At 34.8% G+C, this 13,758-nt stretch overlaps 3 protein-coding genes across 3 annotated transcripts; 2 read left to right on the top strand and 1 right to left on the bottom strand.

Annotated features, from left to right (window-relative positions):
- Positions 1-578: 578 nt before the first annotated feature.
- LOC145121065 (uncharacterized) lies at positions 579-3,274 on the top strand. Its single transcript, XM_079056847.1, has 6 exons — positions 579-1,466; positions 1,583-1,768; positions 1,868-2,104; positions 2,183-2,400; positions 2,478-2,744; positions 2,833-3,274. The coding sequence occupies exons 1-6, from the start codon at positions 1,049-1,051 to the stop codon at positions 3,046-3,048; spliced, it is 1,542 nt and encodes a 513-aa protein (XP_078912973.1). The 5' UTR covers positions 579-1,048; the 3' UTR covers positions 3,049-3,274.
- Positions 3,275-7,885: 4,611 nt separating this feature from the next.
- LOC145118831 (mitochondrial import inner membrane translocase subunit TIM14-3-like) lies at positions 7,886-9,056 on the bottom strand. The gene is made up of 3 exons (XM_079054493.1): positions 8,811-9,056; positions 8,270-8,451; positions 7,886-8,189 (listed from the first exon to the last, which is right to left on the bottom strand). Exons 1-3 carry the CDS (start codon positions 8,811-8,813, stop codon positions 8,033-8,035), a joined length of 342 nt encoding a protein of 113 aa, XP_078910619.1. The 5' UTR covers positions 8,814-9,056; the 3' UTR covers positions 7,886-8,032.
- Positions 9,057-10,219: 1,163 nt separating this feature from the next.
- On the top strand, positions 10,220-11,011 carry LOC145121556 (uncharacterized). The gene is made up of 2 exons (XM_079057285.1): positions 10,220-10,342; positions 10,646-11,011. The coding sequence occupies exons 1-2, from the start codon at positions 10,220-10,222 to the stop codon at positions 11,009-11,011; spliced, it is 489 nt and encodes a 162-aa protein (XP_078913411.1).
- Positions 11,012-13,758: the final 2,747 nt, after the last annotated feature.

Genomic DNA, 13,758 nt, shown 5'->3' with positions numbered 1-13,758 from the left:
CCATTTAGGGCTAATTTAGAATCGGGGTGTAAAACTTATGGCTTTTATGGTATTAACCAAAGATAAAGAATTTATAACAATCAAGTTATTTGATTAGTGCTTTATTTTGGTTTTTTTTTATATATAAAACTTGTCAATCGAAATCGAATTCCTAAATTGAGAATATATCATAAAAAATAGATGTTACTATATGTATCTTTTCATTCACATAAATTATCAAATCACTGAAGTACACATTATTACACTTACAAATTGTTACACAGAACAATTTGGAAGGTACGTATAAAATTTCCCTAAAAGATAAGAGTTAAATTGGTTATTTTATACGAAAAAAAATATGACAAATCATGATGATTTTGAAATCTATCAAAAATGTATAATTTTTTATAACTTGGACTAAAATTGTATAAAAATAACATAAACAAAAGTGTGATTTCTTAAACAAATTAAAAGAAAAATAAAAGAAATATATTATCTAGGCCCGCCGTTGACGGAACATACATCATATCCTGCAAACTGACCCCACCACCGACCTTTACCCCACCCCCAAAAACCTAGAAAACGAAAAGAAGATAATCAAATCTCAATCAATATCAATCCCACAGAGATCGGAGCTCGAGGAAATCTCCATTAATGGCCGCTTCTTATGATCATATGAGCTTTGAATTTTGTTTTCAATACTCAAGCCATTCGCCGACCACCTCTGAAATGACGGTTTATAAATTTGATGTGGTGTCATACTATACTGTACCATTTTTGTCGTAAAGCAAAAAGCGAGAATAATTCCTTTATGGCGTAGGGTTTATGCAATTTTTCGTATAATTTATTCCTAGATTGAGTTTCACGCTTGTAAAGCTCTCATTCCTACTCAGATTTTGGTGTTTATCTTCTGATTGAAGCAAATCTGCACACATACTTTTGGTCTTTATCTATACTTGTATTTTGAGTCGGTATTATCTGAAAACGGATTGCTATCCGGAAATTAGAAAGTGAAGATGCCATTGACGTGGTAGTGAAGCAGTCACTGAACTTGAAGAAAAAAACAAAAATGGAGGAGATTGGGAGACCGAAATCATGGACGGAGGAGCTAGCGAGTCTCGTGGAGGACACCGGAATACGATACACCGGTGACGATCACACTCTCAGTGGCCTCTCAACGCCGTCGTTTGAGTTGAAATCCGCGATGGAAGGGGAAAGAGTGGAATCCGAATCCGAGAGCCTTAAGGATCAAATGAAAGGGTTCGTGAAAGCTTGGGGAGAGATAGCGATTGAATTAGGGAAAGGTTGTAAGGATGTAGTTTTACAGAGTGTATTAACCGATGATTCTTACATAGTGAAGAAAACGAAAGGGCCGTGTAGAGTGGTTGCTGGAAAATTGAGTGTTTTGAATGATTTTCTGCCGGAGGATCGTCATCCCGTTCATGCTTGGCCGGTGATTTTATCCGTTTTCCTCGTCGCTCTCTCAGGTAATTCGACTTTAAGCTCTTAAACTCCATTAAAACATCAGAATAAGTTTCCCCCTTTCCGATTCACCTATAGTTGGACCAATACAACATCTTCATATTCTTCTTATCTCCTGCAGTTCTGAGTTTGAACATTAAACACGAAAACACTCCGATTCCACTAGTTCAATCACATCCTCCTAGCGCAAATCGGATACTACTTCCCGATGGTAGAAACATCTCATATCATGAACAAGGAGTTCCTGCCGACAAAGCTAGACATTCACTAATCGCACCTCACGCCTTTCTCTCTTCTCGTCTTTCAGGTAGAAATCATTACTAAACTACTGTTTCTCACGTTCTTGTAATCAGATAAACAAAAACAATGAATGTTGCAAAGAACTAAAGATACTCTCGTTTTACAGGAATCCCAGGCATCAAATCGTCACTCCTAGAAGAATTTGGTGTTCGATTAGTAACTTATGATCTTCCTGGATTTGGGGAAAGCGATCCACACCCAAATCGGACTCTTCACTCATCAGCCATGGATCTTTTACACTTAACAGAAGCTCTTGAAATCAACAAATTCTGGGTGTTTGGTTATTCCAGTGGCGCTATCCACACTTGGGCAGCTCTAAAGCACATACCTTCTAAAATTGCAGGTAAGTTTACTGTTTACAATCTAAACCTTTATAAAAACTTCACAAGTTTAATGATTTATGGATGATGATTATATACAGGGGCAGCTCTGTTTGCACCAATGGTTAATCCATATGACCCTAGTATGACAAAAGAAGAAAGATCAAGAATTTGGGAGAAATGGACACGAAGAAGGAAACTTATGTTCTTTTTAGCTCGAAGATTTCCAAGATTTCTTAAATTCTTTTACAGAAGAACTTTTCTATCTGGGAAACATGGCCCGATTGATAAATGGTTGTCTTTATCTCTTTCAGACAAGGTGAGAGTTTTTCAATTAGAAAAATTTCAGCTTTTTAAAGTTTTGTGAAGTTTAGTTTGACTTTCTTGATTCAACAGGATCAAGATTTGACCAAAGATCCGGGTTTTGAAGAGTTTTGGAGAAGGGATGTGGAGGAGTCGATTAGGCTAAAAAATGTGAAACCTTTTATGGAAGAAGCTGTTTTACAGGTGTCGAATTGGGGGTTTAATTTGAGGGATTTACAAGTTGAAAAGAAATGCAAGGAGAGAGGATTGTTTGATTGGTTTAAAAACCAGTTTATGTTTTTGTCTAGTGAAGTGGAATGTGAATTGGTGGGATTTCTTGATCCGATTCATATATGGCAGGTTTGTGATTTTTTTTTTTTTTTTTTGGAATATGATTTTCAGAAGTTTGTGATTGATTTTGTTTTTGTTTTGTGAAAAATGAAAATAGGGAATGGAAGATTTGGTGGTGCCAAGTGTGATGAGTGAGTATGTGACACGTGTCATACCAAGTGCTATTGTGCATAAAGTAGCAAATGAAGGACATTTTTCCTACTTTTACTTGTGTGATGAATGTCATAGAATGATACTTTCGACTCTTTTTGGAGAAGTCTATGATCATCAAGATCCTTTAGAAAGGAGTGTAGAAGAAGAATTAACATTTTGATTACAAAGTATAGTTTAAGAAAGGTAGAGAGCATTACATTAGTTGTTTCTAATAGTTTAAGAGAGGTTTATGTTTTGCAAGAAAAACGTGTTTGTGTTCTTGTTCATGTGTTGACTATACATCTGTTTTGACGATGTTAATCTAACACATGTAGGTAAAAGTCTAAATTACAAATACAAAGTTTGTTTTAGCATGGTTTGAAGTTGAAAAGCTAATGTTTATTTTGTGTCTTATTGCATCCTGAGGGTTTAACCCATGCGATGAAATTTCTGGAATATGTAATCGTTTTAGGAATTTTATCAAGTAACAAATGGTGTTTTGTAACTTTTAACTCTCATCATAACATGTATTACACGTTTAGAATTTTCTGAAACTTGATATCTTAATGCATTCTTTCAATCAAAATTCAAAAACTTGTTTGAACTTGATTAGTAGAATTAGGTTTTGTTAATACCTAATACTAATACTGATTTAAACATTTAAACCCTCGATCATTCCTATTTTTTATGAAGAGTATCAATCTTTTTATCGAAGGGAGATGATTTGTATACAACAATTTTTCTCCATACACAACAATTGATGTTTTAAAATGTTGTACTGTACAACTCTATAATGCATAAATTGTTGTGTATGGCAAAAAACTGTTGTGTACGAATCACTTCTCTTTATCGAATGATCAACAAAAAAAATGGAAGAGTCAAAACCAAAAATAGTGGTATTTGCTGGCAATAACATAATAGAAGAGCCAAAACCAAAAATAATAAAAAAGAAAACCATGATTTGTAAGGTAGATTTTGAAAAAAGTTATGATTTAGTCTTGTGAGATTTTCTTATCAAGGTGATGCATTTTATGGGATTTGGTCCTAACTAGATTTCTTGGATCAAAGCTTGTTTTGTTTCGTCAAAGTTTTCGGTTTTTGTTAATGGAAGTAGGGTTGTTCACTATTTGGTTAAAACTGAGTTGTCCAATCAGACAATTTGGATTGAACTATTTGGTTTATATATTCAGATTTTTGGATTTGATTTTAAGCTAAACCGAATTATTATTTTGGATTTTGGATTGTTTTGGTTTATAAAATAAGAACTGAATAGTTCAAAAAACCCCGAATGACAACTTATTATTTATTTTTAATATATATCTTTAATCATTTATAAATTTACTAAATTATTTTTTAATTATTGGAAACTTTCATTCAATATTACATTAATATCTACATTTTTATCAAAAGTTTTTTTGTAAATGAAATATTAAACTATAATCAAATTTTCTTAATAGTTGTTTATAAATTATAATTCATAATTAAAAAGTTTTTTTTAGATAATTTTATAGAGTTGACTAATATTTAAGTTATATATTTTGTAAAATGTCTCGCCTCTTAAAAACCGAATTGTAAAGACCGATCCAACCGAATTGTAATTTGGTTGGATGGATCTAATTTGAATTTAGTTTGGACTATTCGGATCCATGTTTTGAAAACTAAAATCTATTTTGATTTACTTGATCGAACAAACACCCCCAAATGAAAGCCCCAAGGTGGAATTTCACTTGGAGAGAGGTCTTAGACAAGGAAACCCATTATCTCATTTTCTTTCTCTTCTTATCATGGAGGCCCTAAATCTTGCTATGTATGATGTGATTACCTTGGATTTGTTTAAACCTTTTAAATTTGGTGTCAATTAGATTCTGATTTCTCATTTTCTTTAGGCAGATGATGTCATCTTTATAGGTGCTTGGACAAGACTAAATTTAAAAATCTTGTTCTTATCTTAAAGTGTTTTTATGAGGTTTCAGGTCTTCAGATCAATATTCATAAATCAAAGATTTTTGGGATTCAGTGTCACTGATTTGGAGGTTCACGGTTTTGCAGCAACGACGAGGTGTGAGGCTGGTTTTTTCCCGTGTAAGTATCTTAGTGTTCCAGTTGGTCTAAGTATGTCTCATATTAAAAGTTGGGAGCCTATTTTCAACAGATTTAGATCAAAATTTAATGGTTGAAAATCTAAAATGTTGTCAGTAGGAACGAGGTATACTTTAATTCGCTCAGTGGCTCTTTGGGTATTTATTATTTTTCGCTCTTTAAGATGCCGATTAAAGTTGTTGAGGTTTTCGAGTCTTCTAGTGCTAAATTCTTTCGGGGGAGCCGATCAAGATGAAAAATGGAATTTATTGGTTAAATGGAAACTGAATTTAGCCTCTAAACTTAATGGAGGATTGGGAGTGAGAAGGTTGAAGGCTTTTAATGAATCGTTGTCGTTAAAACGGAGATAGAGGATATTCAACAACCCAAATGTGTTATGGGTTCGAGTTATTAGATTTATTCATGGTCACAATGCAGGGTTCGATCTTGGTAAACATTTGTCGATCAAAGGTGTTTGGTCTTCTATTGTGGATTCAATTTTGAATCTTCATTCTAGACAAATTATCCCTCTGTCTTCTATGAAGAAATCTATTGGTGATGGTAGAAATACATTTTTCTAGAAGGATGTATGGATTAGGAATGATGGTTTAGGAGTAACTTACCTGAGATTGACAGCTCTTGATGTTAATGTTAATTGTCTCATTGTAGATAAACGTGAAAATTGGGATTGGAAATGGAGATGGAGATCTGATCTGAGAGGTCGAGCTCAGTCGGTACACCTCTCAGCTTTGTTAAAAGATTTGGATAGCGTTGCCTTTAGAGTCAATAAGGATGCTTGGGTATGGGATATTGCTAATATTGTTGTCTTTACCGTCAAAGACACAAGGTTTGTAATTGATTATTTGACTTTGTCTTATGGTGTGGAGGAAACAAGGTGGAATAAGTTACTCCCTATTAAAGTAAATATTTTTAGTTTGAGATTTTCCTTGAATCGGCTCCCTACTAAAGATAACTTGCTGCTTAGAGGGGTTCATATTCCGATCTCTCTTTGTCCTATATGTATAGATCAAGTTGAGACAATTGATCATTTATTTGTGGAGTGTAGGGTAGCAAAAACTTTGATTCATAAACTGAGTCGATGGTGTGATATTGATAACTCTTTGTTGATATCGGTTGGAGGTTTCAAGTCTTTCTTGGATGTGATGCACTTGTCCTTCAGTAAAAGATTGATGGTGGAGGTTATTTTTAGCACTATCTGGTGGACTATTTGGAACTTCGAAAATAGATGTGTGTTTGATCATACGAGACCTAGACAACATAGATTATTTGATGATATTGTTGCTTTTACTTTTAATTGGGTTATTCACCGGAAACATAAATTCTGTATTTCTTGGAATTTATAGCTCCAAATTCCAATTTTGAACATTTTGATGTAATTGTCTCATTTTAGCCTTAGCTCCTTGCTAGGGTCTTGTTTTTTTTATATCTATTCAGCCGTAAAAAAACGACATAATGGAGACAGTCAGTCAATATAGATTGATCCGAAATCTGATTCAAATCCAACATAGCACCCATAGATACATAAGAAATGTATTGAATTGATTATTTTTAATGAATAAATCCGATCACAACTTTGAATATGGAATTCAAATGGATCAAATAGGAAATGATACTTTGAATCATAGACCTCTTATGAAATATATGATCAAATTCAAGTTAGTAATTATACCAAGTGTAGTAAGCTCATTGTTTGATATTTTTCATTTCACATTTTTGCTTGTTTACTATGGATACGAACAATCTCGCTCTATGAACAAAATGGTTATGGAGACAAAAATCGGATAGGTAATTCAGTGGGCTCTATGGGCTCAAAAAATTATCCATCAATTCACAAAAATGTGAATTTGGAAAGCATTCCCTCTCAAGTTGAATCTTTGTGGCGCATGGAAGAGCATTTTCAATTCCATTTCTCATTTCAAAACAATTTTCTCTCTAATAAATAAAAATGATTTGTCACTTGTCAATTTTTTATAAATTTTGACACTTGTCATTTTATGATATTTTTTAAATAAATAATATCTACATGTCAAGTTATGTGTTTTTCAATTTTTAAAATTAAAAAGCCACATAATAGTTTTACTTATATATGTAAAGTATTAAATATAATAAATATGATAGTAAATTATAAGTAATATGTTTCTTATTTCTTATTTTAAAATTTTATTTTAAAAAATACTTATTATTTAAATTTTAATATTTACGTTTTTTAATCACCTTGTATAATATATGAGTCTTAAACCTAATTAATATAAAAAATATCATGTCTACATAAAAGAAAGGCAAATGACACAAAAGACAATGTTTTCATTTTTTTTTTTTTTTTTGAAGCTTTTTCATGTTTGTTCAATGGCTCAAAAAACACTATATTTTTTTTTCCACTTTGATCCCTTCATGTTTGTTCAAAGGCATAAAAAAACACCATATTTTTATTTATTTATTTTTCCTTTTTCGATTTTGACAATGTCTTTCCCAATTTTTGTTCTAAAAACACAATGTTTTCACCTTTTTTATTTTAACAATTTTGACATTGTATTTTCCAACTCAACATGACAAACAACATGACAAACGATCCAACTCAGTTTGGTTGATCGGACTAGAAATGATACAATGTGGAGATTTTGACTTTTCAGTTGTCTGTTTTGCTCCTTTACAATGGTGTTGGTTTCAAGAATATGATTATGGATCCTATTGCCACTAGACGTTGCTGCTGATGTTAATTTAAGTGATGCTGTTGGTGGAAGTTGGAAATATCATTTTTCCAATTTGGCCCCTAATTGACCTAATTGCCCTCTTGATTACTTAATTAGCTTATGAAAGACTGATGTTCATCTTCATAATGAATGTTTTAACACTTTTAATGTTAAGATCATAACTTGTATACGTTTATTGCTTTGACTTGAGCTCTTTCCTACAATCAATTAAAATAAGTGATAGCCTATTATAACAACAAGATTCATAAACTCCACATATCACATTCTATCCAATTCCATGAATCATGAATCATACAGAAATAGAGGAACACATGAAAGGTCTAAAGTATAACAGATGTTAAAAATGGATGTAGATCAGAATGCAGAGCCAGTGTTACTACTCTTCCTCATGAGCATCTCTTTTGCTTCATTGATTTTGGAAGCAAGGTAGTGGCTGCCGCCAGCATCAGGGTGGTTTGCCACCATCACCCGCCTATGTGCTTCCCTTACCTTATCCACTGCAGTACTTTCCCTATCCATGTTAACAACTATTATTCATCATCATAAACACTAATTCATCATAAAACTGATTCATATGAATTAAAAAGTTACCTTACTCCAAGAATCAGAGCAGCTTCTCTTCTTGTCATTTGAGGTTGGAATCCCCCTTGATAAAACTTTCTAAATGCAGCAGGTGAAGCTGGTCTAGCCTTGAAAGCTTGCCATGCTTGGATGCCGTATCTACCAGCATAAGCAGCAGCTGCAACTGCAAGTCCTGTCATCAATGGAGTCGCCTGGTGGAGGAAGAGTTAGGGTTAGCATTGGGGCTTTTGTTTATCAACAAAACCCTAATTTTCCTTCGAGAAAGTTCGATCTTTTTATGATTGTTAAAAGGTTTTCATTCTTCGAACCACCTTAAATTCTAAAATCATAAAATAATTTTTGTGTTGAAATCCAACCTATGTACCCAGGGAAGAAAGGGTTATATCGAATCTCTGTTACGAGAATAGAAAAATTAACCTATCGGTATGAACAAATTTTGCCCACATGAATGTTTATTCTCAATAGAGCCTAAAATTAAATTCAATCGCTACAACACACACGAACATCGATAAATTAGGTAACGTGGAAATGAGTAAAGATGATGACTAACCATTGGATATCTCAGAGCGCGAACGAATCGAAACCTAAATTGGGTTTGCAGCTCTTCAGATATAGGGTTAAAATCGTCGAAGAATCTCGAATTTTCTCCCAAGTACCAAATTCAAGAAGTGGGTATGCGTTGTAATGTAGAGAATCGAAGATGCGTATGACTTATATGATAGATGAAAAGATTATAGTTTTTTTTTGGTAAAATTGGGTGTTTATTAGTTTGGGGGCTGCGACGACAAGACGATGCCTGACTTTCTTCCTTGTTCCCCAAGTTATTATATAAAGGCTAAAGTTATGATCCTTGGGGGCGTGGGAGAACAATTTTTTTATAAACGAAACAACTAAAATGAGAAGGTTTTTAATATTTTGGGAAAGTAATATTTTGTGTATAGGATTTTTGTGAATCGATTTCGGAGTAATTTTATATCCCAATAAAAGTTTTTTTTTTATTTATTTATAAAATAATAGGAAAATGACTTATTAAATAACTATTTGGTATGTTTACATATATATATATATATATATATATATATATATATATATATATATAGGTAATATTTGTTTTTTTATACTCATTTACCCACTTGTTTCATAAATTCAATAATACTCATTATTACAGGCAAACACAAGTTTTTGCCTCGATTTAGGTCAACTAAAATGTATTACGTGGATTCTTAACCCCCCCCCCCCCCCCCCAATCCTCAATTAATTAGGGTTCGTCTACTCCACAAACATTTCGATTAACAGTTTGGGAGAAATCGATACAACAAATCGAAGGTGAATTTGAAGATTCGAGTTGAAGTCGACAGTAATATGGCATCCCAATCATCTACAGGTATGTATGTTCCTATAGATTTTCATTACAAGGGGGTATTTGCACAAAAGTCGTTGGTATACTTGGACCAGCTAAAAAAATGTTCGTGATGTGGATTTTGGTGGATTTATATATATATAAAGAATTTCTTTTATGGCTTATGAAATTAACCGAAGGAGACCGTGATAAGGTCTACTACTGTAATAGAAAGGAATGCTTGGCTGAGGCTATAAGAAGAATCGACAGTGATGTTGATTCTTGGGAGTTTGTAGAAGCTGTTTATAGTGAGTCTGAGTTGGATGTGTACATTGATCACCAAAATGAACTAATTCTTGATTGGGTTGATAATGAGGTTTTAGCAGATGATATAAGTGATGATAATGAGTATGACTTGGATGAAGAAGATGACAAGGACTCAGAAATTTCTGATACTACAAAATATGAACATGAACGTGATGAAGAGGTTTATACTTTTGACAAAACTGTTGGGGACAAACTTACTTCCAAGTGATATAAGTGATGATGATGAAGCCAACAATGGAAAAGATATGGAGGTTGTGTTCCCTGTCAATGATGAGAACCAAGAATAGGATCAAATGGTGCCAGTTGCAGGTATGAAGTTTTCTAACCCATTAGAACTGAAACTATGTCTTACCAACTATGCAGTTAAGAATGGGTACGATTTATGGTATGAAAAAAGTGATAATCAGAGGTTATTGGTAAAATGTTGTAAAGGTAAGAAGAATAAGCAGAATAAAGGTTGTCCCTTTAGGTTGTGGGCTACCTGGATGTCCTCTGAAAAGTCATTCCAGATTAAATCATTAAATGATAGCCATAATTGCTCAAGAGTCTTTCAATTTGGGTCCAGTGTTACCTATAAATGGATATGAACTCATTTCATGCAACATATACTATACAAACCAAAGATGAGTCTAAGGAAATTGAAAGCTAAAGTCAGTAAGAAATTTAATTTGATCGCAAGTGTTGGACAATGCAGAAATGCTAAGAAGTATGCATTTTAGGAGATAGAGGGTTCTTTAAAAGAACATTATGCCAAAACATGGAGCTATGGGGAAGAGATAAAAAGGACTAACCCTGGATCAACAGTGAAGATGGATGTAGATGTCATGCCTGATGGAACCACTTACTTCTCAAAGTTTTATGATTGTTTAAAGGGTTTGAAGGATGGGTGGATTGAGGGTTGTAGGAGGGTAATTGGACTAGATGGTTGCTTCTTAAAGGGCATATGTAGAGGTCAATTACTTTCTGTTATAGGTAGAGATGCAAACAACCATATATACCCAATTGCTTGGGTTGTGGTTGCACTGGAAAGTAAAGAAACATGGAAGTGGTTTATTGACCTTTTGATTGATAACCTTAGAATGTGAGTTGGGCATAGACTAACCCTAATATCAGACCAACACAAAGTAAGCAATTTATGTTCTCTATCTTAGTACTACTTAATTTATTTAAGCTTATGTTTTTTTGTCTAATGTTAGGGATTACTTGAGGCTGTGTGAAACATCCAAAAATATGGTCTCAATAAAAGTTTCAATTTTTATAAAAAATAGAGTAGTATTTTCCAATAACATCCAAACATTTGAATAAAACCAATGCATTAATTTGCCATAAATCAAAGTAAAACATCATAGCGGAATCTCAATGGTGTGTGCGATGTAGTCATCCCGAGCTCTTCCCTTTACGACCGGAAGTACCTGAAACATGAACTAAAAACGGTAAGCACAAAGCTTAGTGAGTTCCCCTAAAATACCTCATACCATACATACAATAAGCATACAGTGGGCCCCGCCCAGTCATCGGGCCCCACCCGGTCATCGAGCTGAGCTCGGAAGTGAATCGGGCCCCACCCATCATGCATATAACATATATCAAATAAACACATACACATGCAACATAGATACATAGCATACAAACAGTCATCGGGCCCCGCCCGACATCTGAACTTATCCCGGAAAGCATATAAACACAGGCACATGCAAGAGTCACAAAGACAGCTAGCATACTATCAACATAACGAAAACATGGGCCAACATTGGTTCCTTCGACCCGCTAAACTCGGTAAGGAAACTCACCTCGAATACAGAAAGGTAGTTGAACGATCCCGACTCCGAATATCGACTCTACTCAACCCCTAAACAGAAAAGATTTCCTTAAATACAACTCAAAATGCCCAAAAGCCCCTTATAGATCAAACTTGGTCAAAGACAAAAGTCAAAGTCAACAGTCCGAGTTGACCCAACTCGCCGAGTTTCTCCATTAGTCTGGAAGAAACCGATCCAACTCGCCGAGTTTATCCATAAACTCGCCGAGTTCGCCAGAAACCCAACATCTTAATCCATTAAGCTGACCTTATCGAAACTAAGAGCTTCAAAACTCAGATCTTAACTGAAATGGCATCTAGAATGGTAAAGTTTCCAACTTTACCCCTAAGAACCACCAAAATGGGTTCAAAACCCAAACCCTAGGCTTAAAAGGGTGAGGGCTTAATCATTAAGCACTTAATCACCAAAGGCATAACCCCAAACTATAGATATGGCCCTAAAAGTTGAATGGCTACGTAAAGTTTCCAACTTTACACTCATGCATGGCTAGAAGAGGCTCAAATGCTCAAAAGAGGCCAAAAGAAGGACTTAATGAAAGCATGAACCCTTAAGACCATAAAGTTGACACCTTTATGCCAAAAGAGCTCATGAATATCTTAGATCTAAAAGGATAACATTTGGGATGTCCTACACCCCCATCATCCACCCAACATGGCTAAAAGCATACAAACTAACCCAAGAAGAGATCTATGTAACTAATAAGCAAGGTATGAACTTGATACCTCAAAAACTTGAAAAATGAGCTAGTGATTCTGGATCCAAGACTCCTTCTTCAAGCCAAGCAACTCCCAATTCATTAGCTTCTTCAGTAGGCACCAAAATGGACACTTAAGGCTCTCCTCAAGCTCACACACTCAAGACTGGAAGTAAATGCTCGATTTTAGGGTTTTTAGACAGATGAGGCTGGTAAGGAGGCCATCCAAGGGACTTAAGGCTTTTAAATAGGGTGCGACACCCTAAAAATTAGGGTTTCCTTCCCAGCCGCCAACTCGCCGAGTTGACTCATTAAACTTCGCGGCCAAAACAACTTCGACACGTCGAGTCGAGGCTTCCAACTCGACGAGTCCTCCAAGAAAATGTAAATAATTGGAAATAAATTCATACCAGAAACCAGGCATTACAATTCTCCCCAACTTGAATCAGACTTCGTCATCGAAGTCCGCTGTCTCGAACAATCCTGAGTAATGCTCCCCCATATCCTGCTAGGGCTCCCAAGTCCACTCCGACCCCTTTCGATGTAGCCACTGCACCTTCACTAGCTCCACTACCTTGTTCCCCAAGGTTTTCGTCTTCCGATCCAATATTGCCACCAGTTTCTCAACATTATTTAGGCGGTCATCCACCTTAATATCCTCCAAGCGTGTCACACCCCCAAACCAGGATGGCGGAAACGTCTGGGGGTGGATGACTTCATGAACAGTATCATAACATAATGTACAATAGTGATCAAAGCAAACACAACCATCATAAATATAATTGAAAATGTTACATTGTTTTCAATGTTGTATGTTTCAAAACCAATTACATTATGATGACAAAATGAATAGTACGACGCCGTAGCATCCCATCCTCAAAAGCCTTGTGACCACCTGTTTAGCGGTTTCCTGAGAATACAAGTAGTTTTGAAAAGTGTCAAAAATTAAGTCGGTGACTTCATAAGAGTTTTGTATGGGAAAAATATGTAATTTTTTCCTTGTAAAATGATAGTGTTTGTTCCTAGAAAATCCAATATTTCCTTCAAATGAGTTGTAGTCTTAAAAACCCTAAGACCAAAAATGTATAAGTATTTATATACTTAAAATAGTATTACGTAGTTTTATTCTTATATAAAACCATTTGAACGCATGTTACCCCATAAACTAAATGTATCGTTGATTTCCCATGTGAGTTATTACAACCATGCTAAAACCGAAGTTGGCCTGCTACGACGTTCTTCAGGCGTCGGAATGTTAGACATTTGTCACCCCAGACCTACCGGTCTAGCTGTAGCTAGCAACTTAGGTGTGGGATTG

This window comes from Lactuca virosa, chromosome 6, assembly GCF_052849685.1.
Source record: "Lactuca virosa cultivar CGN04683 chromosome 6, Lactuca_virosa_CGN04683_v6, whole genome shotgun sequence".
Taxonomy (NCBI): domain Eukaryota; kingdom Viridiplantae; phylum Streptophyta; class Magnoliopsida; order Asterales; family Asteraceae; genus Lactuca; species Lactuca virosa.
The sequence above is the reverse complement of the archived record's forward strand: the minus strand, read 5'-3'. Positions and strand labels throughout refer to the sequence as shown.